We start from the raw sequence: 26,648 nt of genomic DNA, 5'->3' as shown, positions 1-26,648 counted from the left end.
TGAAAAATAAAATACTTAAGTCATCCAATTTTAAAAGCGTTTTTGGGTAACATCGTTACTTCAAGTCCTCCTCCTCAGAATACCACTTTTAGCCAAGTGTAGAGACTGGGAGCAATGCTAAACGTTTTTGGACATTCACTATAACCCTAAATTTAACACAGGTAAAATATTTGTCACACTTACTAAAAAAGCAAGCAAAATGGAAATGTTATTTACAACAAGCAGTAGCACTTTACATAATTTCATGTTTAACATTCCTTTTTAAAAATCCCTGTGGAAAACTGTATTTCAGTTCAGTTTACATAGAATCCTGGATAGGCATCAAGGCTTAAGCATTACTCCCTCCCAGTAAATAAAATATCATCATCAAGTTGCTCAATTTATTTTAACAAATCAACTTAGAAATGTCATTGAATTAAACAAAACTTTTGAACATATAAACATATTTGCCATGTTCTTGACACAGATATTGATACCTGTACAAGTTAGTATTCATTTATAAGGAAAGCTGTCAATTAGTAAGGCATGTCTTCAGTACAATTAAAATTGGCTTGTTTCTTTAGTTATTCTTGTCTTGCAAGTAAATACTATCGAACTGCAGTCCTGTATAAGGATAATATTGGATGGTTGATCAGTACCATTGGTTACAGCTGTTACAGATTAATTTCTTTGCCACATAAAAACCAACAAAGCCAATCACATCAAATAAATCATGGCTCTTTACCAGAATTCAGTAAGTGATGTTAATTATGGACCTTATCAGACAAGTTTTGTAAAGGCTATTTACAGTGTACATGGCTGAGTATGCACCATTTACAGATGGAAAGAAACCTGTCAATTTGATACGATGAATTACACAGTGCCTGAAAATAATGACAATTCTCAAACACCATTTTAATCAATAGTTTCAAGCAGGAAATGTTCTTTATTTTACAACTGCTACACTTGCATGGAATTTCTTATAAAAACACTAATCCCCTTCAAGAATGCATATTCTAGATGCATATTCTACATACTACAGGTTAAGGCAGTAAAAAAAAAAATGTATTCCTGATAACTGGTGGTGTCTTGACAATGTCAATTAAAGCTGTCTGAAACCATTCTTTCATTCTTCACCAAATCTTTGAAGTCCTGTACAGTTAGTGAATGAAAACAGCTTATCTTGCTTTTTAAAAAAAATTAGCAACAAAGGGAAGGTAATTAATAAATGACAAGGGGAAAGGAAAATATGAATTAATTTTGTTTAAAGAATTGAAAAATGATGAGGGGATGAATTTTAAATGAGAGTCTGAGCCTACCAACAAAAAAAGCTATAAAGGATAAAGCAGAAAATAAAACAGAACTGATTTTATGCACACTGCCACATTCTTCAAAATATTGTTACTTTGAACAATTCAAGTAATGTAATAGAGACTATCAAAAATAACTTCATGAACCATACTCAAGTTTCAGCAATCACATTCTCAACCTTTTAACCCACAGATTTTTATTTTCTTTAACTTTTTATAATAAACCAAAAAGGTTGAACTATACAAATGGATTTTTACTTAATGATTTTATTTGCACTTGTGATTCCTTTAATGGTTAGCATGCTTGGCTAACCAACATATAGTAAAAATATGGCAGATTATGTATTTAATCAAAGCACTTTGATTTAGGCATGAACCAGATTCAAATGGTAGACATTCTGAGTTTCTAATGCATCACTCAGATGCAAGAAACACCACCTATTTTACAGACAACTATTTTACAGACAACCCTTTCTTTAAAAAAAATCAATACTTATTTTCCAGCTGCAGATGAGATAGGGCATAATCTGTTGTAAACAGGGCACTGTGTTGTAAAACCAGGTTTTTTGTTGTTAGGGTTTTTTTTGTTTTGTTTTTAAGATCTTTCCCTTAAGTTGGAAAAAAGGACTCTTCAAAGCATCTTCCAGCATTGTAGCACTTTCTGCTGCTCTCTATGTCACAATTTCCTTTGATTCCTTTTTTAAAGATGGTCGTGTTCACAGCAGTTTTATTTTAAAAATCAGTTGAAATATATAAAATTCTGTACATGTTCACAAATTATTGCATAAACAGCATAATCTTCATGACAGCGTTTCAGCAACACGTCCATCTCAGGAAATTCACGTTTCCCTTCTTGCTTTTTTCTTCTTTTTAACTTGTTTGGGGGATTCCCAGCTATCTTCAGACTTGGCTAAAAAAATTGCAAAAAAAAAAAAAAAAAAAAAAAAAAAAAATTAAACCTACTGTAAAAGTTAAGGATATTTATTCACAATTCACTTAAAAATATTAATTCAGTACATTCCACATTACTGTAAAATGAAGTTATGCAGAGAGATAGCATGTACTGTAAAAGCAGTTCTTGCAAAGTTATACTTCCCCATGCATGGCAGGTACAATTTGATCAGCCATGCAAAAGAGGACAACCTAAATTTAAAAATCTATTGCTTAAATCTCTCTCACATGATGGGCTCTGGTTTTGCCCCTTAAAACATTTAGGGAGCTTCCAAATTATTATACAACAGTTATTTTTTCAGTCTTTTTGTAACTATGAAGTTAGGATTCTCTAAATTTTTAGTACTCAAGTGACAGTGATCAGGTCTACTTTTCTAGACACTTTAAATACACAAATCACAATGATCTCACTGTTACCTTGTACTCTCCCTCTCCACATGTTGTAATATCCATCTGTCGGCTCCCCTCTTATATTTATATTATAAGCTCTTTGAAGCAGGCACAATTTTTTGTTACACGAGTAGAATACCTAGTGGAACAAGTACCTGATCCTCTGTTTGGGGACACTAGGCACTAACTAGCACAATGCAAACAAAAACCACAGCACCACCAATAGTTCAGGTGTAAGTGCATATGGCAGAGAGTTATGAAAAAAAGCCTATGCCACATCCACCTGCCCAGTACTGAGCTACTGCCATGTTATCACTTGCTCTTTCATGACTACTGCAATTCACTGAAACATAACAAACCACAGTCAATGATGCATTAATACTCAAATTTGCTCAATCCAAAGGAAAAAATAAAATATTGAACTTAAATGTTTTTTAGCAAGACTGGTCCTTAAACACTACGCTGATTGGCCCCTTACAAACTCCTAAATAGAAAAAATAAGCAAGACTAATAGCACTTCTTACAGTTAGTAACAAGACAGGTAGGTACTGTAGAAGCTTGTCATATAGCTCTGGCAAAGCACTTTAATCATAACATGAAACCTCAAGTTCTGACTTTAGTAAGTAAAATGTACCAAGTGTGCTGAATTGTTCATATTCCACAGCAACGATACAAGTGTCCAGTAGGGACTCTGAAAACACTAGGCACCAGTTTCATTTGTGATACAAAACAGATTTGAATCCAGAATTCCACACATTGAAAGATTAGTCTCATTTGCAAACTGCTCCACCCAGTTTGCAATTCATTATATTTTAGGAATATTTTAAGTTGTGCAAAACGAAATTCATAAATACACATCTTCCTTCTCTACTCCCCCCATCCAGAAGATGGTTAAACAGTACTCCAATTATTAAGCATGTAAATTTAACAGAAAAAATACTCAGCATGACTTGATCCTCATACTGAGAGTTACTTACTTTGTGGAGGAGGCACACTGTTTTGTTTAATATTAGAACTGGAAATATCTGTCTCTTGTAGCATCTGTGGCACTTGGGAAGAGATCTTGTCAGAATCACTCTCTGATACAATTACAGATGGCTCAGTAGAAACAGCAAGTGGGGGAGTCTCCTCAGGCTATTTTAAAACAAACATTTTTGGATTAATTATATAAAGATTACGAAATTTTTAAGCACTGGCATTTCTGATCAAATACTTAAAAGTCTGTTGAAAGGATGGTACTGAAAAAAAAATCTAAACTACGGTCAATGTCTTATCAAATTTTACCAACACAGTCATAAGACCATGGCTGCCCTCTACTGACAAAACTGAATTAGTTTGAATAAAGTTTAACAGGATACTAGACCATTTTATACATCTAAGTAATTAGGGTGAGGAGATATGAAAAATAATCCAAAAGGAAATAATTTGATCTAATTCACAGGAATTTATTTATTATAGCTGCTTAGTGCACTGTAGAATATTGTATACTTTTTATTTTGTGCTAATATAATTGATCATTTAGGAGACTATGAATAACTCCAATTACTACATGGTTCAGAATTCTACAGTATTCAGAAAGCATGTCTAATTATTAATATTGCTTAAATATTCACAATACCATGTCTGCATACTTTTATACTACTACTACATTATATATTTACAAAAATGTAAATATTTTGATGTGACTACTGTACCATGGCCTGATGGAAAGATACTTTCTAACGTTATCCCATTAACTACATTAGTTTCAAAGAAGCTAGTTCAATACCGCATGCTGTTTTGGATATACACGCATTCAAATATTGTGGGCAGCACTTGTATTTTAAGTAAAATCCTTTTATTTAACCTGTATGTAAAGCACTTCTTCTCTGGATTCAAGCACAATAAAATACAAGCCAAACACACAAAAACCAGAAAGGCAGCCACACGAAAAACCACAAACAGAACAAAAAGGAATATGGTACAAAAAATAACTCCAACACTTAGGGTAAACCACTTGACTAAAAAGGACTTAAATCCCAAGGAGTAGGGAGAGAATGGGTAGCAGGTTAAAAGAATGTAGGGTCCCTTGCCTATAAAAAGTGGTTACAGAAAGTCTAAAACAGCTTGGACTTGCCACTACCAAGGCAACTCTGAGTACTGAGACAAGGTCTGCCTTCAGCCCCATGATGACTGAGTGAAGGGACAAATAGACTGATTGTACTGACAGTCAAGAATATAAACCCATATGGCAACTACTCAAGTACATAGGGCTTCAATTTTGTATCTACTGATTTATACTGTGCTCATTGTCATGACACTTGGGAACCTTATAACCAAAAAACTTTAGGGGAACCTTGTAATAAAGTCTTACAAGAATAACCCACATTGCTAAGAATAATTTCTTAGTTATGAAATTCTTTATATACTAGAATATAGAATTGAACCCTGTAGAGTACCATGAGCTGGAGCAGGCTGCAAGGATGAGTATGAATGACTCAGTTCCATTTGCTATCTTAAGTGGCAAGTAAGGCTACATCTACACAGCAAAACAAATCCGGGTCAGTGAGTCTCAGAGCCCAGGTGAACCGACTTGTGCTTGCGCTGCAGGGAAAATAGCAGTGTAGACACTTGGACTGGAACCTAGGCTCTGAAATTCAGTGAGTGGGAAGGGTCTTGGTGCCTAGGCCCCAGCCTGAGTTTTATTGCCTAAATTGCTACTTTTAGCCCAGCAGCACAAGCCCAAGTCAGTTGACCTAGACTCCAAATCACTGCCATGGGTCTTTTTTGCTGTCTAGATGTTACCCTAAGAGGCCATGTTTTGCAGCTTGTTGTAGATCAATTTCTAAGGAAGCCCAATTATGGAGCACCTAGTAATCTATCCTAGAGTGGACAAAGTTCTGGATGATGGAAGCAGGTCAGCCTTGCGAACAAGGACTTGTCAGATGGTAAACACCACTCTTGACCATTACCACAACAGGAGTGTCCAGGCTGAGAAAGCAGAAGGGTTGCCTATTTTCTGACCTATTTCACCAGCACCCTATGTGCTCTCCAGAAAAGTCAGGCACATTTGTCAAACTGATTAAAACCATGGTCACTACACCTCAGTCTTCTTTTAGGTAGAGTTTTAACCAGTTGTCTCATCATAAGAGTTGCCTAGAAAGTCTGTTCACTGGATGACAGTCAAGAATGGGCTAATCAATGGGATAGTTGTGTATCATCAACATACTGACAATACTGCAATCCATTCCTCTATATGCCCTTCCCAAACCCAGGTGAAGATGAACAAGAACACAAGATTATCTTCAGCACTCTCCCACCAGGGATGAGTACAGCAAATCTAGAGCAGACTCACCCACACCTGACTGAAAAAGTAGCCTCATTACTACTTGGTCAACAGTATCATTCAGCAAGGACAGTGCTGTCCATCAATGACAGTCAACCACACTGATCGGGTCCATTTCAGTGCCAAGACAGAAATTGGCTCAGACTGAAGAGCCCATCAAGACCAGATCTACTAAACAATAAAATATAGTACAATAATGTTGTTATTCCTGCAACAAGTACTGAGCTATAGGCTTTGCTGTACTCCAATGAACACTGATTACAAGACTTACTGTAAAACATGTAAGAAGAAGAAACTTAGATGAAAAGATGAAGGGAAAAGTGATCTGCTTTTAATGTTTTGACAGCAAACAGATATGAAGTGAGATATGTGGCATACTGGAAGCTGTTTCCAGTTTTATTTGCTCCCCTCTTTTGCTCATTCATAACATATTTGATGTGCATGGAACAAAATGAAACTTGTATTTTTATTTATTTCTTTTTTTTTTTTTACTGCAAGTTTTTCATGTTTCCCTCTCCATATATACAATACAAAAGCTAGGAAGACAGGAAACAAAGCAGAAACAAAGTACTCAGAGGAAAATTACCAGATTTCTGAACTCCAAAGTGATGGAGTTCAGGGACAAGGAATCAAGTAATATGTATTAGAGTACAAGAAAGACCTGCGTGAACTACTGGAAATAATAGTGTATTGTTGGGAGGTAGAGTGAGAGGACCAGAACCTATCCACTTCCATGATGACTAACGCAAAGTAAAAAAAAGGTTGGTGAAAGTGAGTCACTGGAATGAGAAAAATTGTCTGCCACTGCTGTGAACAGCTGGGAGGATTTACAAAAATGACTGTTCTGTCCAGGTAGAATATTAGCGCTCTTCTGATGTCCAAGATATGCAAATACTCTTCTTCCCTGCTCAAATGCAGCTTCAGGTAGAATGTGGGAAAATAAATTAGCTGGTTGATGTGAAAAGATTACACCACCTTTGGGATGAAATTCAGATAATGAGGTAGGGTAAACCTTGCCCTTAAAAAAGACTGCACATGCAGGCCCCAACATTAAGGTGAGCAGCTCCTCCCCTTCTCTTCTGGACAAGAGAACAGCCACCAAAAACGACTCCTTCATTGACAGATGCAGCAGAGAACAGATATCCAACAGTTCCAAAGGGGAACCCATAAATCCTGATAACACTTTACTAGTTTCAATCTCATGGGGAAATGGGGTCTTGTACTTGAAGGTATAATTTGACCAAGCATTTAAAACTCATGGACATGTCATTGAAAAAATTAGAGTGATTTTCCACTTTAAGGTGGAACACTGAAATAGCTGCCAGATGTACTTTGACTGAACTAAACAACTAAACGTTGGTGTTTCAGGTACAAATAATCCAGGGTATGCTAAACTGAAGAACAGAATGGTGTAATGCCATACTGAGGAGACCAGATGGAACAACATAGCCTTCTATAAGAGCTACTTACCTCTCTAAATGGCATTCTATTATTTAGCAGGATCTTTTGAACCTTTTTCAAGCAACAGCACTCTAGTATCTAGATATGGAGCATGTATGCAGTTAAGTGAAGGGATTGTAGGATCGAGTGGAGTAGGCAACCATGATTTTAGGAGATTTGTTCTGAGTCTAGTGGAAGTGAAACTGGAGGTTTCACTGACAGTGCCAGAAGAGTGGAGAATCACTGTTGAATCTGACCACACCTGTAAAAACATGTTTGGAAGAGAAACCGGGCTGTGACCCTGTAGAGAAGAGAACTGTTGATACTTTCTGCTGGATTTTGTTACAAATAGGTCTACTTAGGGATGCCCCCAAGTTGGAAGATTTATCCAGCCACATCTAGATAAAGAGACCACTCGTGACTTGTAAATGATCTGCTCAGGTGGTTTGCTAGGTCATTTTGTACCCCGATAGGTAAGATGCTTCTAGATCTATTGAGTTAGCAATACAGAGCTCCCAAAGTAGAGTTGCCTCTTAACAGAGTGGAGAAAAACAGGCTGTAGTGAGCCGATGGGACGTTTCCGGTCCAGAGCAGATACATCCATCACTAGCACGAGATGTGGTTACAGGCAGGCAAACAGAACTCCTACACATACATTGGCTGGATTTGTCCACCAACATAGGGAGGTGAGGATACAGGAGGGCACCCTCACCACTGAGTCTAGATGATGGCTGCGTGGAAAACAGACTGATTCCAGTCAGCCCTGATGAGTTGTGAGGGCCTGTCTGGTGTGCTGAACACATAGGTGCAAGAGGCCATATGCCCCAGAAATCCCAAACAGCTTTGTGCTGTTGTGACCAGGCAAACTTTCAGACCTATAACAACTGATTGAACTGCCTGGAATCTGGAGTCTAGAAGAAAGGTCTTGGCTTGATATGAGACCAGTACAACCCCTATAAATTCGATCCTCTGAACCGAGGAGAGGAGAGACTTTTCTGTTTTGATTAACAGTTCCAGGGCATTGAATACTGACTGGATCAAGACAACACTGCTCTGTACTTGCAGTCAGAACTGGCCCTTGACAAGTCAGTCATCCAGGTAGGGATAAATGTGAACTACTGCTCTTTGGAGGAATGCAGCTATTACTGTCCTAACTTTTGTAAAGAACTTGGGAGCTGTTGATAGGCTGAAAGATAGTACAGTGAACGGGTAATGACTTTGATTCACCAGAAATCAGAAGTACTTCCTGGGAGCTTGACTAATTGCTAATGGAAGCAAGCATCGTGTAAGTCAAGGGAATAACAGAAACTATCTTTTTCGAGATCCTGCTGCGTTGGCACAGGTCTAAGATGGGGGGGAAATCTCAGACCAGTTTCGCCTCTGAATTAGGAAATAGCAGGAATAAAACCGCTTTCCTCTTAGACCATAGGGAACCTACTCTGGCTCCCAACCAAAGGAGAGATTGCATCTCTTGGATGAGGAACTGCTCATGAGAGGTACCCCTGAAAAAAGGACGGGGAAACAGGGGGTAGAAGCAAATTGGAGAGTATATACTACCTCCACAGTGCTCAAGACACCACTGGTCCAAAATTATTCAAGATCAAGCACTGTGGAAGTGGGACAGAATTTGTAAAGCTGAGGGAGTTTGGGTCTCAAGAGATGGAAACTGACATGGTGACCTTGACCAGCCCATCAAAACAACTACTTTTTACTTTCTGAGTGTCATAAAGGGCCCAGAACTGGAGCTAAAGCAGCAGAGGGGGAGGCCTACACCTATAACCCTGGATCTCTTTTTTGAGGGATCCTGTCGAGGAGGATACTTCTGACCTTAGAGTCTATGAGTGGGAGTGGAATATTGCTGCGCCTGCTGTGACCAACAATGCCTTCTGGGGCAGGTGTACACAAACACAAGAACCTTAAATGACTAACGTCCTTAAGACCATGGAGTTTACTATCCATCTGGTCTGAGAATAGAGAAGGATCCCCAAATGGCAAGTTCTGAATAGTATTCTGGACCTCACAGGGAAGACCAGAAGACTGCAACCAGGATGATCTGTGCATGACAACCGTGGAAGCTATAGTTCTAGCTGCTGAGTCTGCTGCAGTGATGTCACACCTAATCTACCTTCATTGACCAAGGAAGAGAACTTCTGCCTAGCATTCTATGGAAGCAGTTCTCTGAACTTCTCGGTGGAGAACCGTACTGCCTCACCAGAGCTAGTTGGTTAGCAATATGCAGCTGCAAACCCCCACTGGATAAATCTTCCTGCCAAATAAGTCCAGCCTCTTAGAGTCTTTTGATTTGGCAGTGGCAGTCTGGTCCCTTTGTTGTTCTCTCTCATTAGCTGCTGTCACAACTAATGAACCCGATTGTGGGTGACTATAAAGGGACTCAAAACCTTGAAGAGGTATATAGTATTTTCTTTGTCCTTTTTGAGATGGGAGGCAATGAAGATAGAGTCAGCCATAAAGCCTTCATAGGCTGTAGTATTGTCTCACTAACTGGCAGAACCACCATGAAGGGACCCACAGATGTCAACCAGTCAATGTGAGGACCCCCTGAGCTCCTCAACTTGTAAGCCAAAGTCTGCAGCCATTCTCTAACAACTCCTGAGAAAACTTTAAAATCATCAGGAGGGAGTGAAGTTGTCCTTGATGAAATGGCTTCTTCCTCATCCTCTCTGGATGAAGCTAAGAACGGAGGGAGTAGAAACCTTTCTACCAGTTGTTGTTCTGGCTCTAGGACCTCTTCTTGATGCTCAGTACCAGCCCTGGCATTAGACTCTGAAGACAGAGCTGCCCAGTGTGCAGACTCTGCCCTTCTACACAAGGGCACTGAGCATGCATTGTGAGGGGAAGATCTGGAAGCTGGAGGAACCACCTAAGAGTTCCAAAATGGCCACTGATATGGTGCCAGACTCCACTGGCCTGGCCACATTCCCATGGCAGTTCCTATTGAGGGGCTATAGTGGTACACTGGAAGAGAAGAAGAAATTATGTTCTTAAATTTGCAGGCCTGATCCTTCAATCTTATCCAAGCAGGCAGACTATCCCCCACATGGAACCCATATAAAATGGGGCTCCATGAAGAAATATGGGTCTACCTGCAGGTATCTGACTGAAGGTTCAGAGTAATAGGCACAACTTAAATCTCTAGACAATAGTGTGCACCAATCAATCCATATAAGCTATTTTTGATACATTCATATCAAAACTAGAGTGGACTTCTTTTAAAAATGAATGATTAGTAATGAACAAAATCTGATGAAAATAATCTGAGAATCTGACATGGTTATCAATTTATAAGAGAATATGAAAAATATTTAATTGGAATTTTGATTAAATAAAAATATTTTAGTACAGTAAACTTAGTTATGAAAAATATGGAGAAATCTTATAGTAAGAGAATTCTGAACTTCTAATGTGGATAGACTTCTGTGAAAAAATGTACTAGATTTTTTTTTAGATATTTCTGATCAATGCTTTCCAGATCCTAATCTGGAAATCTTTTATATCTCAATTAAATTATCAAATTATTTCAGTCTTCTCTACTAAATTAGTTGCAACTCTGAGCCCAACAGAGAAGCATGAAAAAATCACAGTGGGTATAAAATTAAATGGCAAATATAAAAAAGGACATACTTTTCCAGAAATAAAGCCACTTATGCACACAGTAAGATTTTTAGCTCTTCAGGCAGAGTTTCAAATCATTTAGTTGTGTGTCAGTTCTGTTTCAGGCAAAACAGATTTAACAGTGACCTTTTAATTGTAAAGTCGCCTTTTAATCTGCATATTTACTATTAAAGATTAATTAAAATCACATAAAAGAGTGACATTTTAGGTAGTTCTAGTGCCTGAAAATTATTTTTACATGAAGACAATTCTGAAAATCATCAGATTCTTTATAAAAATCTTACTTTATTTGTTTCTTTGGTAGTAAAGACCACAGATCACCAAAGATATTCTAATAAACTAACTATTTGAAACTTAGACCTTATCAGTGGTAAATAGGGGATATGTTTTGTATGTTAGACAAATGTTTTAAAAAATTCTAATTTTAAGCTAAACATCTTATATCTATCAGAAGAAAATTGTACCACACAAATAACAATCTCAGTGACATTTAGTTTTAGCTACTACATGGCGATAAGAATATTTTACCCACAGAAACTGACAAAACCAAACAGCACTACATAATTTTAGTGGGCTACTTAACTTTTAAATAATATTTCACTTATTTATGTGTAACAGAATTTTGTAAAGTGTGCCATATTTTTTCAGTTTATACATAAATGCCATTTACACTGAACACGATTCCCACGCCTAGTATCAGAAGCAGAGATCCTGTTGTGGAGGATGAGTATCATCCAATGACATTCTCTAAAGATCCTGCTGTTTGGAGAAAGAGGAGGAAAAAAGTCTGCCTCCTTTTCTCCCTCCACCCTCAACCAAAAGATCTCTTTCTGCTTCAGAGAGCTGAAACTGGCTGCCAGAGCATTTATGGATTTAACTGACAAACAGTTCTTTTTCACACCTGCTACATGAAAATTCCATACGCAATTTTCCTTCCATTTTTCAATTCTTGAGATGGGAATGCATTTTTAGAGTGATTATATAATAGATACAAGATTAAATTCCCTGAAAGTACGTATTTAAAAAAATTAGTTACTTCCCCACCTCAAATCTGCTCCGTTTACATGTCTAAACACGTTTTTTCTATCAACCAATACTGAACTCTGCCTGGAATCTGAAGGTCCAATAGGGCTCACTGGAAGAGCCAGAATAAAGATTCTGTAACTGAAATTTAACAATTCTGTTAATGTGCAGAATACAATATAATCCAGATCTCACTCACATCCCTGTATCAGCTCTGATGTATTAATTGCAGGTTTACAAAGTAAGAAAAGCATACTTTATTCAGTTACATTTGCTTACTTGAATAATAAACACAGGGTAAAGGTCCACCAAGTCAGTAGACCTGCCCTTTAAATTAAAGACGCAGAAGTGTGTCTAATGTTCTAAGCCCATTTCATATTTGAAAGCACATAGTCTGAAATGATGTTATAAGGACGTAGACAAGTTATCAAAAGGTTTCAATGCAAATAGTTCTTCATCTTGAGTATTTCAAAATAGGAACTATAACATTATCCTGATGCTTTTTGATTCATACCTCAGGTGGTTCACTAGTGCTCATGGTCTTCAAAGAAAAAGCTATTTCCTGTTGTGGTTGAGCTTTTGAGGTATCCTCCTGAAATTCCTCTCCAACATCTCTATCCAGGTCTTCAGCATCCTACAGAGAAAATAAGGAAATGAGCCAATAGCTGCAGAAGAATTCCATTTATCCTTTTCCTGTTAACTCTAGGTTATGCTGTGATACTAACGGCATGAATGAAATTAAGGGAAGTGTTCTCAAATATGTAAGGATTTAAGATTAAAACAACTGGACATGAAGTACAAGCCAGGATTACTACAAAGAGTTTCTAGAATGTAGCATGAAAATTTCTACTGAGGTGAGATAAATCAGTGATGTCCTGAACACGGTAACTTACAAAAGTCAATTACTTATCAGACAAAATAATTCAGTGAGTTTTATTTATGTAGCACTTCAAATATATTTAAAATAAAAGTGAGTGTGAAATTTAAAGTCAAGTTCTATTCTGAGAAAAGATTGTGTAAAAATGTGATTTGGGGTTTGATATTTGTTAATTTCCTGCTCAGTTTACCAATAAAAAGACGCTTCTAAACAGTAGCCCTGTAAACTAAATCTGAATTCAGCTTATTTAATGCATCAAAACTATTAATGAAGGTTTTGCAGAAAAAAACCTAGGCCCTCAATGCATATGCAACTCCACTGACTTCAAATTATGTCTACAGAGAAATCTTTCTATTCTGTTAGGTGTTTATATGACCGCAATTGCCACAATATCTGAGCACCTCACAATCTTTAAAATGTATTTATCCTCACATCTCCCCTGTGAGTTAAGAAAGTACTTTTATCCCCACTTTACAGATGGGGAACTGAGGCACAAAGGCTGAGTGAGTCCAAGGTCACACAAAGTCTATGATAGAGCAGGAAATGGAAATCAAGTGTCCCAAGACTGAATCTATGCCCTAACCACTGGACCGCCTCTTCTCCACAGACTCCGCTTGCACAGGTGGCACCAATTAGACAGGAACCAATTAGACAGGAACAATTCTGTTGGTGCACAAGGTGGAATAGAATTCAGCTCACTAATTTTTAGTTAACAGAAGTCAAAGGCAGTAAAAACTTACTTTTGATCACTCAAATCAGCAGATACAGCTAACTACAGTGGAAGTATATCCACTGAATAAGAAGTTGTCATTTTACACAATCACTTTTCATATAAGAAAAATCACTAATTGTCAGACCTACTTTAGTGTTCAGTATTTAAACAATAAACTAGTTTATTCTACTATAACAGCAGTCTATGAGTTTACAACGGGCTCTCATATTGACAGTTCTATATGCAACCATCAAGTAAGAGACTCATGCAATTTAGTTTTTTTAAATACCTAACTGTGTGGATTGTTAGAAGTTATTCTGGCTTTTTGTACATTTAGACTGATATACTAATCCAAAAAAGATAACTTTCTTAAACAGAGAATCAGAACTAAAAGTATTAAACAAGAACTTTATGAAACATATCTGGAGATGCAAAGCTAAATGAAATTAGAGATATTTGAGTATAGATAGGAATCAATTTGGTAGGATAATTTGACATGCAAGCTATAGTACCTGAAGTTCAGAATATATTGCCTCTGCAGATCCCTGCTAGAGTAGTTGTTTCTTGCAAGCCAGAGACCATTTACCAGAACAGAAACTCACAAACACTGAGTGTGGAATCTGAGCATTCCAGACTGTTGTTTTAAAAAAAAATGCTCCTCTAGAACCCTAATTTCTTCTTTACCTTAAGTAAGATACTGCAAATCCACAGTGCCTCTCCCTCTCTTTTCTCTTCAAAGGAAATAGTCATAAATTCCAGTTACCTGTAAATAAACCTCTCTATCAAACTGCCTCTACAGAGACACACTGTAAGTGATTTGCAAGTAGTACAGTCCCAAGGAGTGAGACCAATTTAAAAAAGGAGACTGAAGGACTGTTTTCCCAGAAAAACATCCAGTTTGGCTCCAGATGAGAGACAGTTATGATTTATAAAAAGTCTATATTGAACAGCGAAAGGAAGCCCTGCATCGATCAGGAAGAGATACACATTTGAGCACAAGCAGCTAAAGTAGTTACTCTCCCAGTAGAATGAGTTCAGTCTGTCTGGAAGGTAGCACTAGACAGAGGTGAAACTTTTGTGCTACCTTTGTAAATGCTATAAACTATTGAGATGACCTAAGGAACTCTTCCTACTGCCCAGGTCGGAACTAACATCTTGTTCGGACCCAGCTTGTTGAGATCCAGCATAGCTTCTCCTAGCAAGTTATGAGTACTGGAGATCTATAATTTCATACAAAATCAAACTAAATCACTTTCTTAGGTAAAAGTTTAGATAAAGCCATAATACCACCATATCCTTGGGATATATGGCATAAGACCGGCTGCCAAAAGAACTTCCATCTCACTTATATTGTACCTATATTTAAGAAAGGGGAAAAAAAGCAATCTGGGAAACAACAAGCCCATTAGTTTGACCTCATCAGTATGTAAGATCATAAAGCAAATTTTAAAAGACAAGGTAATTAAAGACTAAGATAAATGGTAACTGGGATAAAATACAATATGGTTTTACAAAAGATAAAATCATGCTAAACCAACCTGATCTCTTTCTTTGAGAAGATAAAGAATTTTCTAGACAAAGGAAATGCAGTAGCTTTATGCTACCTGGATTTGAGTAAAGGATTTGATACAATTCCACCTGGGAAATTATTAGTTAAATTGGGATGACAGTGATTAATAACAGAACTGAAAGGTGGGTAACAAACTGGTTAAAAAGCCACTACAATAGGTCATGCTGAAACGTGAACTATCAGGCTGGAGGGAGTGGAGTACTAGTGGAGTTCCGCAGGGATTGGTTCTGGCACAATGTTATTTAACATTTTCATTAATGTCCTTGGCACAAACAGTGGGAGTGCACTAATAAAATCTGTTGAAGACACAAAACTGAGAAGTACTGCCAATATGAAGGAAGACTGGCATATCATACAAAAGATTTGAATGACTTTGAAAACTGGAGTAACAGAAATGGGATGAAATTTAATAGTGCAAAGTCATGCATTTAGGGACTAAAGATTTTTTGCTGTAAGTTGGGAACTTATCAATTGGAAGCAACAGAGGAGATAAAAATAGGAGGACCATGAGCCATTAGTGCAATGCAGCAGTGAAAAACGGCTAATGCAATCCTAGGATGCATCAGGAGAGGTATTTCCAGTAGGGATATTATACAAGACCCAGATGAGACCTCATCTGGAATACTGAGTGCAATTCTGGTGTACCGTATTTCAGAAAAATGAATTCAAATTGGAAAAGGTGCAGTGAAGGGCTACTAGGATGATCAGAGGAATGAAGAACCTATCTTACGAGACTTATGGAGATTGGCTTGTTTAGCCTAACAAAAATGAAGGCTGGGGGGAGTTCTGATTAGTCTCTATAAATAAATCAGAGGGACAAAACACCAGGATGGAGAGGAGTTATTTTAATTAAGGGCCAAAGTCAGCACAAGAACTAATGGATATAAACTAGCGATCAATAAATTCAAGCTTGAAATTAGACAAAAGTTCTAACCATCAGAGGACTGAAGCTCTGGAACAGCTTTACAAGAGGAGTAGTGGGGGCAAAACACCTAACTTGTTTCAAAATTTAGCTTTACAGAGGGGATGGCATGATTAAGTTGCCTATAATCACATATGGCCCATCTGCGACTGCTACTGGGAAATATCTCCAATGTCTGAGGATGGGACACTACATGAGGAGGGGCTCTGAATCACTACACAGAATTCTTTACCAGGTATCTGGCTGGTGAGTCTTGCCCACATGCTTAGGGTCTAACTGACTGCCATGTGTGGGGTCAGGAAGGAACTTCTCTCCAGGTCAGACTGGCAGAGACCCTGGGAGGCTTTTCACCTTCCTCTGCAACACGAGGCATGCATGGGTCTATTACTTTTCTGAACTAGAGAAAATTGTGGATCCTCTGTAACTTGAAGTATCTAAATCAAGCTTCAATGACTTCAGTAACTCAGCCAGATTATGGGCGTATTACAGGAATGGGTAAGTAGGATTCTGCGACCTGCGATATATAGGAGGTCAGTCAAGAGATTATGATGGCCCCTTCTGGCCTTAAACTCTGAGTTATTCAGCTATGTATCAGCGGGTCTCTTCCAAAAGACAGGATTCCTGTTGCAGAGGAAAACAACAATAGTTGCTAGATGCACCCTTAGGGAAGATCATAAACCTTATTTCATTGAGGAGGATACGTAGTTCAGGATAAGCAAAACTGAATTGGTTTGGGAAGAACACCCAAGTTTTCCCTCATGTTTCATGACTGTCTGTCAACAATTAAATATTTAATACTGAATGAATATGACAACAATTCAACAAAATTGAATCATGTTTACCAAAAAAGTCATACAGCTATTTGTAATTGGCATTTATGTTTTTGCAACACTCAAGTATTTGAAGAATCATGTTGATTTTTGACAAGCAGCAACAGAATGCAATTAAAAAGTATTGAAAAGGTCAGTGCATCTTTCAAAGCTGATCAAGAATTTTGCCCCAGATAAAATAAGAACATATATTTGCCCTATTTTACCTGTGCAGGAGAGCTAGCCTCTTCACCTTGCTTCTTTTTCTTCTTCTTCTTCTTCTTGGCTTTGCCACTAGTACAGCTCTGGAGAGTTGGCTCTGCTTTTTCTCTCTCATCATCTGAAGCCTTAGTATTAGAAGTAGAAGAGTGAGTCCTAAGAAAGTATAATTTCTTACTGCTTTTTATTGACCTTGTGAAGGTGGGTGTGTAAGTCTATCTTTTGTATTTAAATTCTTAAAGCTGCAAATGGCCAGCCAGGCTTAATTTTACCAGTTCAATCTATTTTGGTAATAGAAGCCATTCTTTTCATGCTATTTAGCAAATACTGTTGGCAGGAACTTGAACGGCAAATGGCCAAGATAATGATATACATTTTCTTTGCATAATTAAAATACCAAAGTCATGGTAGGCACTATGAACTTTGCTCTCAATACTAGTGTAACAGCTCTACTTCTGTCCCTTCTTTCATAAATTACTCCACAGTACAGAGATAGAGCCATAATAAGCTATATTAAAGATACTCAAACAATTTCATCCACCTGCAGAGGGCTGCAGAGGCAGAATGGAAGCACTAAGAAAATGTTCATTTCAAGGAACTGCTGCCCATACCAATCTTCGTTTGGGCGATGAAGAGTGAAACACTCCATTATTGAAAACATAAAATGTTCTCTTTCTTGACTGCTATGCTTTTACATTTGTAACAATAGTGGCATCACCGTACATGTTCAATGAAAAGTCAATGTCACGTGGGAATGAAATTCTCTGTTTATTACCACCAGGCTCTATAATAATCCAAAAAAGGTGATAAAGGATAAATTAGGGGATTTAGGAGGCAATAAGTTAGGTTATCTACCTTCTGAACATCAGATAATGGTTCCTCAGGCTGTGGAACAGAAGAAACCTTTTCTTCATCTACCCAGTTTCCCCACTCTTCTGCTGGTGCATTCCAATCAGAGCTGGGATCAGCAGAAGAAAGACCATCTATGAAGGTTAAAAATGATAGTTTAAGGAAAACCTACTTACCCTACAATATGACTGCCAAGTTCACACAAAAATGCCAAATGCATTTTTAAAAAGTCAATCCCATAATAGACATTACAGGTTAACAGCAAGAAATTGTAATAAACGTTAAGATAATAAACATTAATATTTACGTTATTCTTAATTAATTTTTTTTATTAATGAGTGGAAGAGGCTTGACGTTGGTAAAACAGAAAACTAAATAAAATACATAAATCCATTTACTTGTAATTGGTTACATAGCTTGAATTTAACAGTGAAACTGTTGATAAAGCAACTGAATTGCTGGCTAGTAATATAGAACCAGAAACCACCACCTAATTGCTTTGAGATCCTCTGATGGAATGTGTAACAGAAGGACAAATTTAAATATTTAAAATATAGTAATATTTTAAATTTCTTATCTAAAGTGTTTTTTTTCTAAATGGGCAAATACTATTACTTCAACAATAGTACAAAATACTAAAGCCCACAAAGACTTAAATTTCTGGAGAATTATTTTCTTGGCCAAACTTGCTATCAGTATGAATTCTTAATGAGTTGCATCCACATTTACTGACAAATTAAGATCTTGGAAGAAAGATACTTTATTAGATAAACTGGTACACAAACGATATTCGTTCTCATTTTCCACAATTAGCCCAGTTCTTCAAAACCATATTATGAGAAGTCCAGATGACTCTTTGTATGTAAACAGACTGATATATAAATGCATTCTGTTGGTCTGATTTCAATCTTGAACTTAAAATTTACTGATTTTTCTGCATACTGCCCTTTTATTCTAGTTTTGCAGGTCTTTACTTTATTTTTCCACTAGGTTGTTTATTTCACTGAGCACTGTGCAAATATGTTGTCATTGATCAATGTGACAGATTTAAGAAGTCAATTCATATTTCATAGAGTAGAAATACTGATTTGAGGGAATTATGAAGAAAGGTGTAAACACTCTTTTATAGCAAGACAGCAAGTTGGTTTCAAAGTTAACATCTTATGCCAGGTACCATAAATATGAGAGGAAACTGAAGAAATTAAGGCAAAGGGAGAACAAACAGGAAACAAACTTGTTTACCAATTATGAATAGTCTGAACTCAGAATTCTTACATTTGCACCCTTTTTCTCCATGTATTAACTGCTCCAATCATTTAAAATACTGCCAAAACTGAATTCCCTCCCACCTTGGGGTAAAGTTAGTATACAAGATAGTAAGACAGACTGATATGGTCCAATTATAGCCTAACATTTAAAATCCTTTGCAAAATACTGGCTTCTCACTTGTAGGACCCAAAATTGTCCATTCTTTTCTTTTGTTCAATCTGATACTGGAGCTACCTCCACATCTGAGTAATTCCTTTATTTGTATCCAACCTGAAAGAGGGGATAATGTGCACAAATATGTATGCTTTACATGTTTCTAACTTCTTCCATAACTTTTGTATTTCAGCTACTTGATATCCATGACTTACACTACTGAAGTCTGTAACCATAAACATTCCCAGAGGATCAATGTGCTTAGGAATCTGAATAACTATGTCCTTCAGAATACAAATAAGCGATTGACATCAAGATGATTCTAAGACTTATAAAAAGTAAGATTGCATTATAAAATAGGCTGAATAAAAGATTGAGTGCTGGACTAGTTTAGTGTCAAACTGGTCATGCAATATACATTATTTTTATGTTTCTTCTGTGCTGCTCTTAAAAGATACCATCTTTCTACAAGCAATTTATTTATTTAATTGTTTATTAAATGTAGTGGTATAGTTGACAGGATAAAATTTACTGAGCAGTAACAAGATATGTATTGTTTCCTAGATTTAATTGGCCAATGGATATACACTAGATTGATATGGAGAGCTACCTACTTAGATTTGACCAAGGAAATAAACATCAATAAATATTAAGCAGCTTAATGTGAAAAAAAATCTGAAGCTAGACAATATGCTTTCTTCACAAGTATAGTATTAATAGTAGGGACTAACATTTAAATATTCAGTTATATTAATATTTTATACCCTTCACATTTGGAAAGGCTGATCTTTGTTGAAGAACTACAAGTATCATCTTTCAAATTTACAAGAAAAATTCAAGAGTGAAGGATGAAACTAAGCTTTAGATACCAGTTCTTAAATGATTTCAAGGGTATTCACTCTGGGAGACATTTATATAGTCAATAATTGTGTGTTTTTACTATTATTATTAGATGGTTCTCAGAAAACATGCTGAATTCAAATGTCTTCTTATACTCAATAAAGCTTATAGTGGGTTATGACCAATATGTAAACTGAGCTCAGAGGCCTGTTATACACTCATCTGCTGGAGTATGAACACACTATCAGTTCCCATAGCGATATATCTGTAATATTAAGCCACTACAGTTCACTTTGGGATCAGTTACCTATTAAGACCATTTCTAGCAAAATCTAGAAGAAACTGGATACAGTTTTCTTCCATATCTGAAATAGGTAAATTTCCTTGACCAGGTGTTTTAACTAAAAAAATAAACAAACTATTTGAGGACTATTTTATATTTACTAATACTTCAAAATATGAATTTCAGCTGTAACTCTAGGTTTCCTGGTATCTGTGTCTTAAATTGACATTTAACACAGAAATGAAACAGATATAAAGCAAAAGCAACAGAATATAAAACCAGAAGCCAGTTAATGTAAATGTTCATACTGTGTGGCTGAAAAAAAGCAGAGAGAAAATTTTAAGTCATGAGAATTTTAGAGGAACATACTTAACCCAGACCATTCATCATCAACATGGGGCTGACTGCGGCTTAAATCCCATGGAAAGTCAGAAGTACCAGGCTGAGTAACTGGCTCATTGCTGGATCCTGAAAGAGAGCAGAGGGAATACACTTAGGAAAACTTTAGAATTATTGTTAGCTTATAAGCTTGGTTCTGTGGTGCTGAATTCCCTTATTTAAAAGGGGAAGGAAGTAACAAGATAAGGTAAGAATAAAAAGGGAGAATCCAGCAAACAAAATAAAACTGTTTTATCAGAGAATTCTGAGTGAGTAGGAATAATGCTCTCCCCCTTCCTCCTCTGTATATTTTAAAGTCAGAAGGAGAAACCTGCAGCAATAGAAGAGACTTGGGCTGCACTTACACCCTTAGCAAGAGCAACATTCAGGATCTCAGAACTCTCAGATTCACTTTGACATTTCTAGCAAGTTGAAGTTCTATATTTAGAAGCACAGACATAAGTCTTCTGGAGGTTCTCTATATGAAGCAGGCTGACCTGCTAGTCCAGCAGAAACATACTGGACTATGATGCCAATTTTCTTTTTCCCCCAAACCAAGAGAGGGGAACACTGCAGAGTGCACACAATATTCAGTCACAGTGATGAAGAACAGTATCGGCTGCCTCCAAAATGAGGCATATTCAGAGGGAAGAGAAGGGACTTTGAGATCCCAGTGGAAAAAAAAAAAACCAGAAGGATGGAAATACTGAAACAAAAAGACAAAATTTAGGGGCCATGGGCAAAGAGAAACATTGACTACATAACATTCCGCTGAACCTTGTTTACAGTAGTTTCTTTGTATATTGAAGGATACACAACAATCAGATTCTTATGAAAAGGGTAAAATTACTTGCCTGTAATTCTGCTTTTCTGAAGATATCTTGTAGGATTCTCACTCCTGGCTCTCAACTCTACTAGTTCTTAAGGTTTAAAGGTTTCACCATTGAGCACAGTGGTAGCAGGACAAAGTGAGAGCTGTTATATGCTATAACCTTGCTGAGTACAAATGCTGCCCTCCAAGTGCTATAGCCAGCAGCTCCCTTGATTATGAAGGTGGCAAAGCTCCTAGGATAAACCAATAGTGATGGACCACTGAAAGTGCTGGAAAAAGTTTTCCAGCACCCACAAGGCACAATGGGTGTCCTGAGAGATCTGATAAATCTATGAAACCTCCTATTCATCTCCTTCCTTCATCGCCCATGGTGAGAAAACAATTGCTCTCAATTGCCTGAATTGCTCTGAACATATTCATAACCTTTGCAGCTATATCAAATCACATGCTTCAGGGCTTCAGCTAGTTCTCTATCACAGTTGGGAAGCAATTTTTTCCTGATGCACAGCTGGCTGGTCTGTTTTTCTCCCCCACCTTTATCTAAAGCAGAGATTGGCCAGAATGAGGGATAGGACACCTGATAGAGAAGATCAGTGCTTTGAGGAGATACAGAGAATCTTGCTCCTTAGATGCCTGACTGATATATCTTGCTCATACAATCAAGGTCAAATTGATTGCCAGATTTCAATTTTTAAACTGGTTGCCTAACCGACTTGATTGCTCTCTATGAGATGACTGGCTCTGTGGATGTGGGGAAAGTGGTGGACATGATATAGCTTGACTTTAGCAAAGCTTCTGATACTGTCTCCCACAATATTCTTATCAGCAAGTTATAGTAGTATGAGTTGGATGAATGGACTATAAGGTGGACAGAAAGTTGGCTAGATCATCAGGCTCAAAGGTAGTGATCAAGGGCTCAATGTCTAGTTGGAAGCCGGTAACAAGGGAGTGCCCCAAGGGTTGGTGCTGGGGCCGGTTTTGTTCAACATCTTCATTAATGATCTGGAGGATGGGGTGGAATGCACCCTCAGCAAGTTTGCAGATGACACTAAGCTGAGGGGAGTGGTAGATATGCTGGAGGGTAGAGATAGGATACAGAGTGACCTAGACAAATTGGAGGATTGAGCCAAAAAAAAAAAAGCTGATGAGGTTCAACCAGGACAAGTGCAGAGTCCTGCACTTAGGATGCAAGAATCCCATGCACTGCTACAGACTGAGGACCACTACAGAAAGGATGTGGACAAATTGGAAAGAGTCCAGAGGAGGACAATAAAAATGATTAGGGGGCTGGAGCACATAACTTATGAGGAGAGGCTGAGTGAACTAGGCTCATTTAGTCTGCAGAAGGGAAGAGTATGGGGGATCTGATAGCAGCCTTTAACTACCTGAAAAAGGGTCCCAGGGAGGATGGAGTTAGGCTGTTCTCAGTGGTGGCAGATGACGGAAATAGGAGCAATGGTCTCAAGTTGCAGTGGGGGAGGTCTACGTTGGATATTAGGAAAAACTTTTTCCACTCGGAGGGTGGTGAAGCACTGGAATGGGTTATCTAAGGAGATGGTGAAATCTCCATCTTTAGAGGTTTTTAAGGTGCGACTTGACAAATCCTTGACTGGGGTGATTTAGTTGGGGTTGGTCCTGCTTTGAGCAGGGGGTTGGACCAGATGGCCTCCTGACAACCCTTCCCACCCTAATCTTCTATGATTAAATTCTATGATTTCAGATCAGGAATGAATTTCTCCGCAGGTGAGATCGGCAGGGACCTTGGGGGTTTTATGGCTTCCTTGCTGCATGGAGCATTGATCACCTTCTAATCTCATGTAATTAATTTCCTACCACAGCTGGGATTTTGGACATCGCTACCACTGCTGGGACTTAGTCTTTCCTGTTCTCTACCTGTGGCTTAAAACAGTTTAGCCTACTAATAACTGATACGCTTTAGTCTAACTAAACTCATTGGGCTCAATATAGGAGTATTCAGGTGAAATTTAATGTCCTGTGAGGTCAGACTAAATCTAATAGTACTTTCTGGCCTTAAACTTGATGAAATTAGATACTGGAACATCTAACTGAGATGCTGGAGTGGCAAGATACTGGATGTAAAGAATATGGTGATGAAACACTGGGGCAAACTCTGTAGCATTGAGGCAGACACTACAGTGCCAGATAAAAGACACATCCAGGTGCTAACCAGGTTTAGCTCAGATAATGAAAAATTTGGCTAATCTGGAGAATGGGAAAGTACAATGCTGCAATCTAGTGGTCACAGGAGAGATCGCCCACTTCTGGACCTGTGTGCTCTGCTTGTTCGATTAATATGGAGAGTAAATAATGGAGAGCTAGATAAACAGAGTTCTACTGTAGTTAGTGGAATAGAATGGAAAGTGCCATAGGAGAGGCAGAAGTACTGGAAAAAAAGAAACAGCTGAGATGTATCACTGAACTTGCACAAGCACTCAATGCAACTGCTTCACAAATAATTTAGGCCAATATGCCAAATTGACTGGAGAAATGGGTAAATATGCAACAAAGGAAGTCAGAGTTGGAATGAGACAAAAGTGCAGTCTCCAATATGTTGCTCCTCCTTTGCTGACAGTGGTCTAGGAGGTGACTGCAGTGTTAAGAAAGCAGTATTTATACTTGGCAGAGGTAGCATGCAAGAGTTATTAGAAGGTCTGGCTTCACTGCACCTTTCTATGATAAAAAAAGCCTTAAGAGTTAAGGGAGTTCTTCTAATCTCACGCTAAAGAGCAAAGACACAGGTCTTAGAATCCTAAATATATGATCTCTTAACTTTAGGGAATTATGTTTATGCTCCTTCATCAGAAGCCAGAATTTTCTAAGAGCCTTCCCTAGAGAGTGAACTTCACATTTAGAGCAATGATCAAGTGTTCCTAAACACAGATTACTTCTGATGAATAATGAGCAGAACTGAAACGATTTGGAAAAGATATATTTGGTCTAGCTTTAGGGTTTTTATTCATCCTTTCAGAGAATGAGGTATTTATTCTTACTACAGAATACAGTTAAATGTGTAATACATAAAAACCAATTCCATGCTTAAAGATGTGGCAAGTTCTTTTTCTACAACCTAGGCTTGGTATACACGAGAAACTTATGCCAGTATAACTACATCGCTGTGGGATGTGGAAAATTCACACCCCGTGAGCAATGCAGTTATATCGATCTAACTTCTGGTTTAGACAGTGCTATGACGATGAGAAGGTTTCTCCCATTGACATAACTACCTACTCTTGGGGAGGTGGATTACCTTCAATGAACAGCAGCATGGCTGCATTGATACTACTGCAGCTTTTTAAATGTAGACAAACCCTTGGTCTTGATAGCCACAAACTAAAACCATTTTTGCAGAATGATTATTGCCAAAAAAAGTTTTAAATTTAAGAATAGTTACATACTTTATTTCCACTTGTAGAAAAAGCTTTGAAAAGTTTAACATACCAGAAACTGCAGGATTTAGTCCTAAGGAAGTGAAAGAAGCAGAATTTTGTTCAGAGGCCTTGATCCTTCCATCCACATTCCAGGCTGCTGGAAAAAATAAAGAGCTTGATAACGTCACTCTATTTTGCCTTGCTGAAGGCATCTAAAATTAGTTTCTAAAGGTGTAGGAATAGGGTAAAAGAATCAGAAGAAATTCCAACCCCAAGATAAAGTCTCATCCTAGTAAGAGACCCGTTCCTTTAAGTTTACTTTTGCTCACCAAGTACTAGACAAAGTGGGCGAGAATATTTTTTAATTGGACCAGCTTCGGTTGGTGAAAGAGACAAGCTTTCAAGTTACATAGTGCTCTTCTTTAGGTCTGGAAAGGTATTCAGGTCAGGTCCACGCTTAAAACACTACAGCAGGGCAGCTTTCCCATCAGCGTAGTTAATCTACCTCTGCGAGGCACCAGGGGCACAGACTTTTCACATCCCACAGCGATGTAGTTACAGAGATTTAAGTTTATAGTGTAGACATGGCATCAGTCTCACAGGTAAATACAAGGTGGAAAAGATTGTTTAGCGTAAGTAGATAACATATTCTAAGGAACAAATCAAGGTGAAATGGCCTACTAACACCTCTGCAATCACAGAACAAAAGGAGGAAGGGCTGTGGATTACAGATTGTTGTAATCATCCAATGTCTTTATTGAGACCACATTTTGAGAGCAAAATTATGAATTTAAGCTTCCAGGTTAGTCTTTGAAGGGAAGATCTAAACTTAAAATCACTGTGGTAGCAATTTAAGTGAAGATGCTCCTATGCCTATGGGAGAGCTTCTCCAGTTGGCACAGGTAATCCACCTCCCCGAGAGATGGTAGCTATATCAACAGGAGACGCTCTCCCGTCGACATAACGCTCTCTACACGGGGAGTTATATTGGTATAACTACGTTACTCAGGGGTGTGCGTCAGTGACCTAGTTATACCAACCTAGGTCTGTAGAGTAAACCTGGCCAAAGTTGTTGTGCAGGTGTCCTTTGAGGACAAAAACTGAGAGGTCAGATATGGCGTGATCGTTTTGTGAAAAGTGTTCATCTACAGCAACAAGGTGTTTGTGTCTTATTTTTCTGTATGAGTTTGAGAGCTTAGTGATTGGCTGGTTTCCTCCACATAATTACTGGGGCATTTAGTGGATGCATAGGACCCATGGATCTTGAAAGGTATGTCAGGAGGTGTTGATCGTCGTAGCAGTTGAAATATGTCTGCAGGTTTTGCATCTGTTATAGAAGAGTCTCGTGCTGCTTTGAGTTGGGAGGTTCTGGTCTATGGGGATTCTGAGTTTAGTAAGCCTGGGGGATTGTTTGAAGGTGAGAAAAGAGGATTGGGGAAAGATCTCTTTCAGGATGTGGTCTTCATTGAGTATGGGTTGCAGTTGTTTAACTATA

The 26,648-nt window shown here is 37.9% G+C and overlaps 1 protein-coding gene across 2 annotated transcripts in view; it reads right to left on the bottom strand.

Annotated features, from left to right (window-relative positions):
- Window positions 1–892: 892 nt before the first annotated feature.
- The window catches only part of MTDH (metadherin), a 53,950-nt gene continuing 28,194 nt past the window's right edge, over window positions 893–26,648 (bottom strand). Inside the window, exons 7-13 of one of the 2 annotated variants that reach the window (XM_067536941.1) lie at window positions 25,224–25,310; window positions 20,924–21,022; window positions 18,016–18,143; window positions 17,169–17,288; window positions 12,566–12,685; window positions 3,608–3,764; window positions 893–2,199 (exon numbers count right to left, since the gene is read on the bottom strand). In XM_067536941.1, the coding sequence (XP_067393042.1) occupies window positions 2,129–2,199; window positions 3,608–3,764; window positions 12,566–12,685; window positions 17,169–17,288; window positions 18,016–18,143; window positions 20,924–21,022; window positions 25,224–25,310 (782 nt within the window). In that variant the 3' untranslated portion in view covers window positions 893–2,128. The remainder of the gene's footprint in view (window positions 2,200–3,607; window positions 3,765–12,565; window positions 12,686–17,168; window positions 17,289–18,015; window positions 18,144–20,923; window positions 21,023–25,223; window positions 25,311–26,648) is intronic. The other variant, XM_067536951.1, reaches the window with a different exon arrangement.

This window comes from Emydura macquarii, unplaced genomic scaffold (assembly GCF_026122565.2).
Source record: "Emydura macquarii macquarii isolate MOO-44397 ecotype Brisbane River unplaced genomic scaffold, CSIRO-AGI_Emac_v2 contig_383, whole genome shotgun sequence".
Taxonomy (NCBI): Eukaryota; Metazoa; Chordata; order Testudines; family Chelidae; genus Emydura; species Emydura macquarii.
The sequence above is the reverse complement of the archived record's forward strand: the minus strand, read 5'-3'. Positions and strand labels throughout refer to the sequence as shown.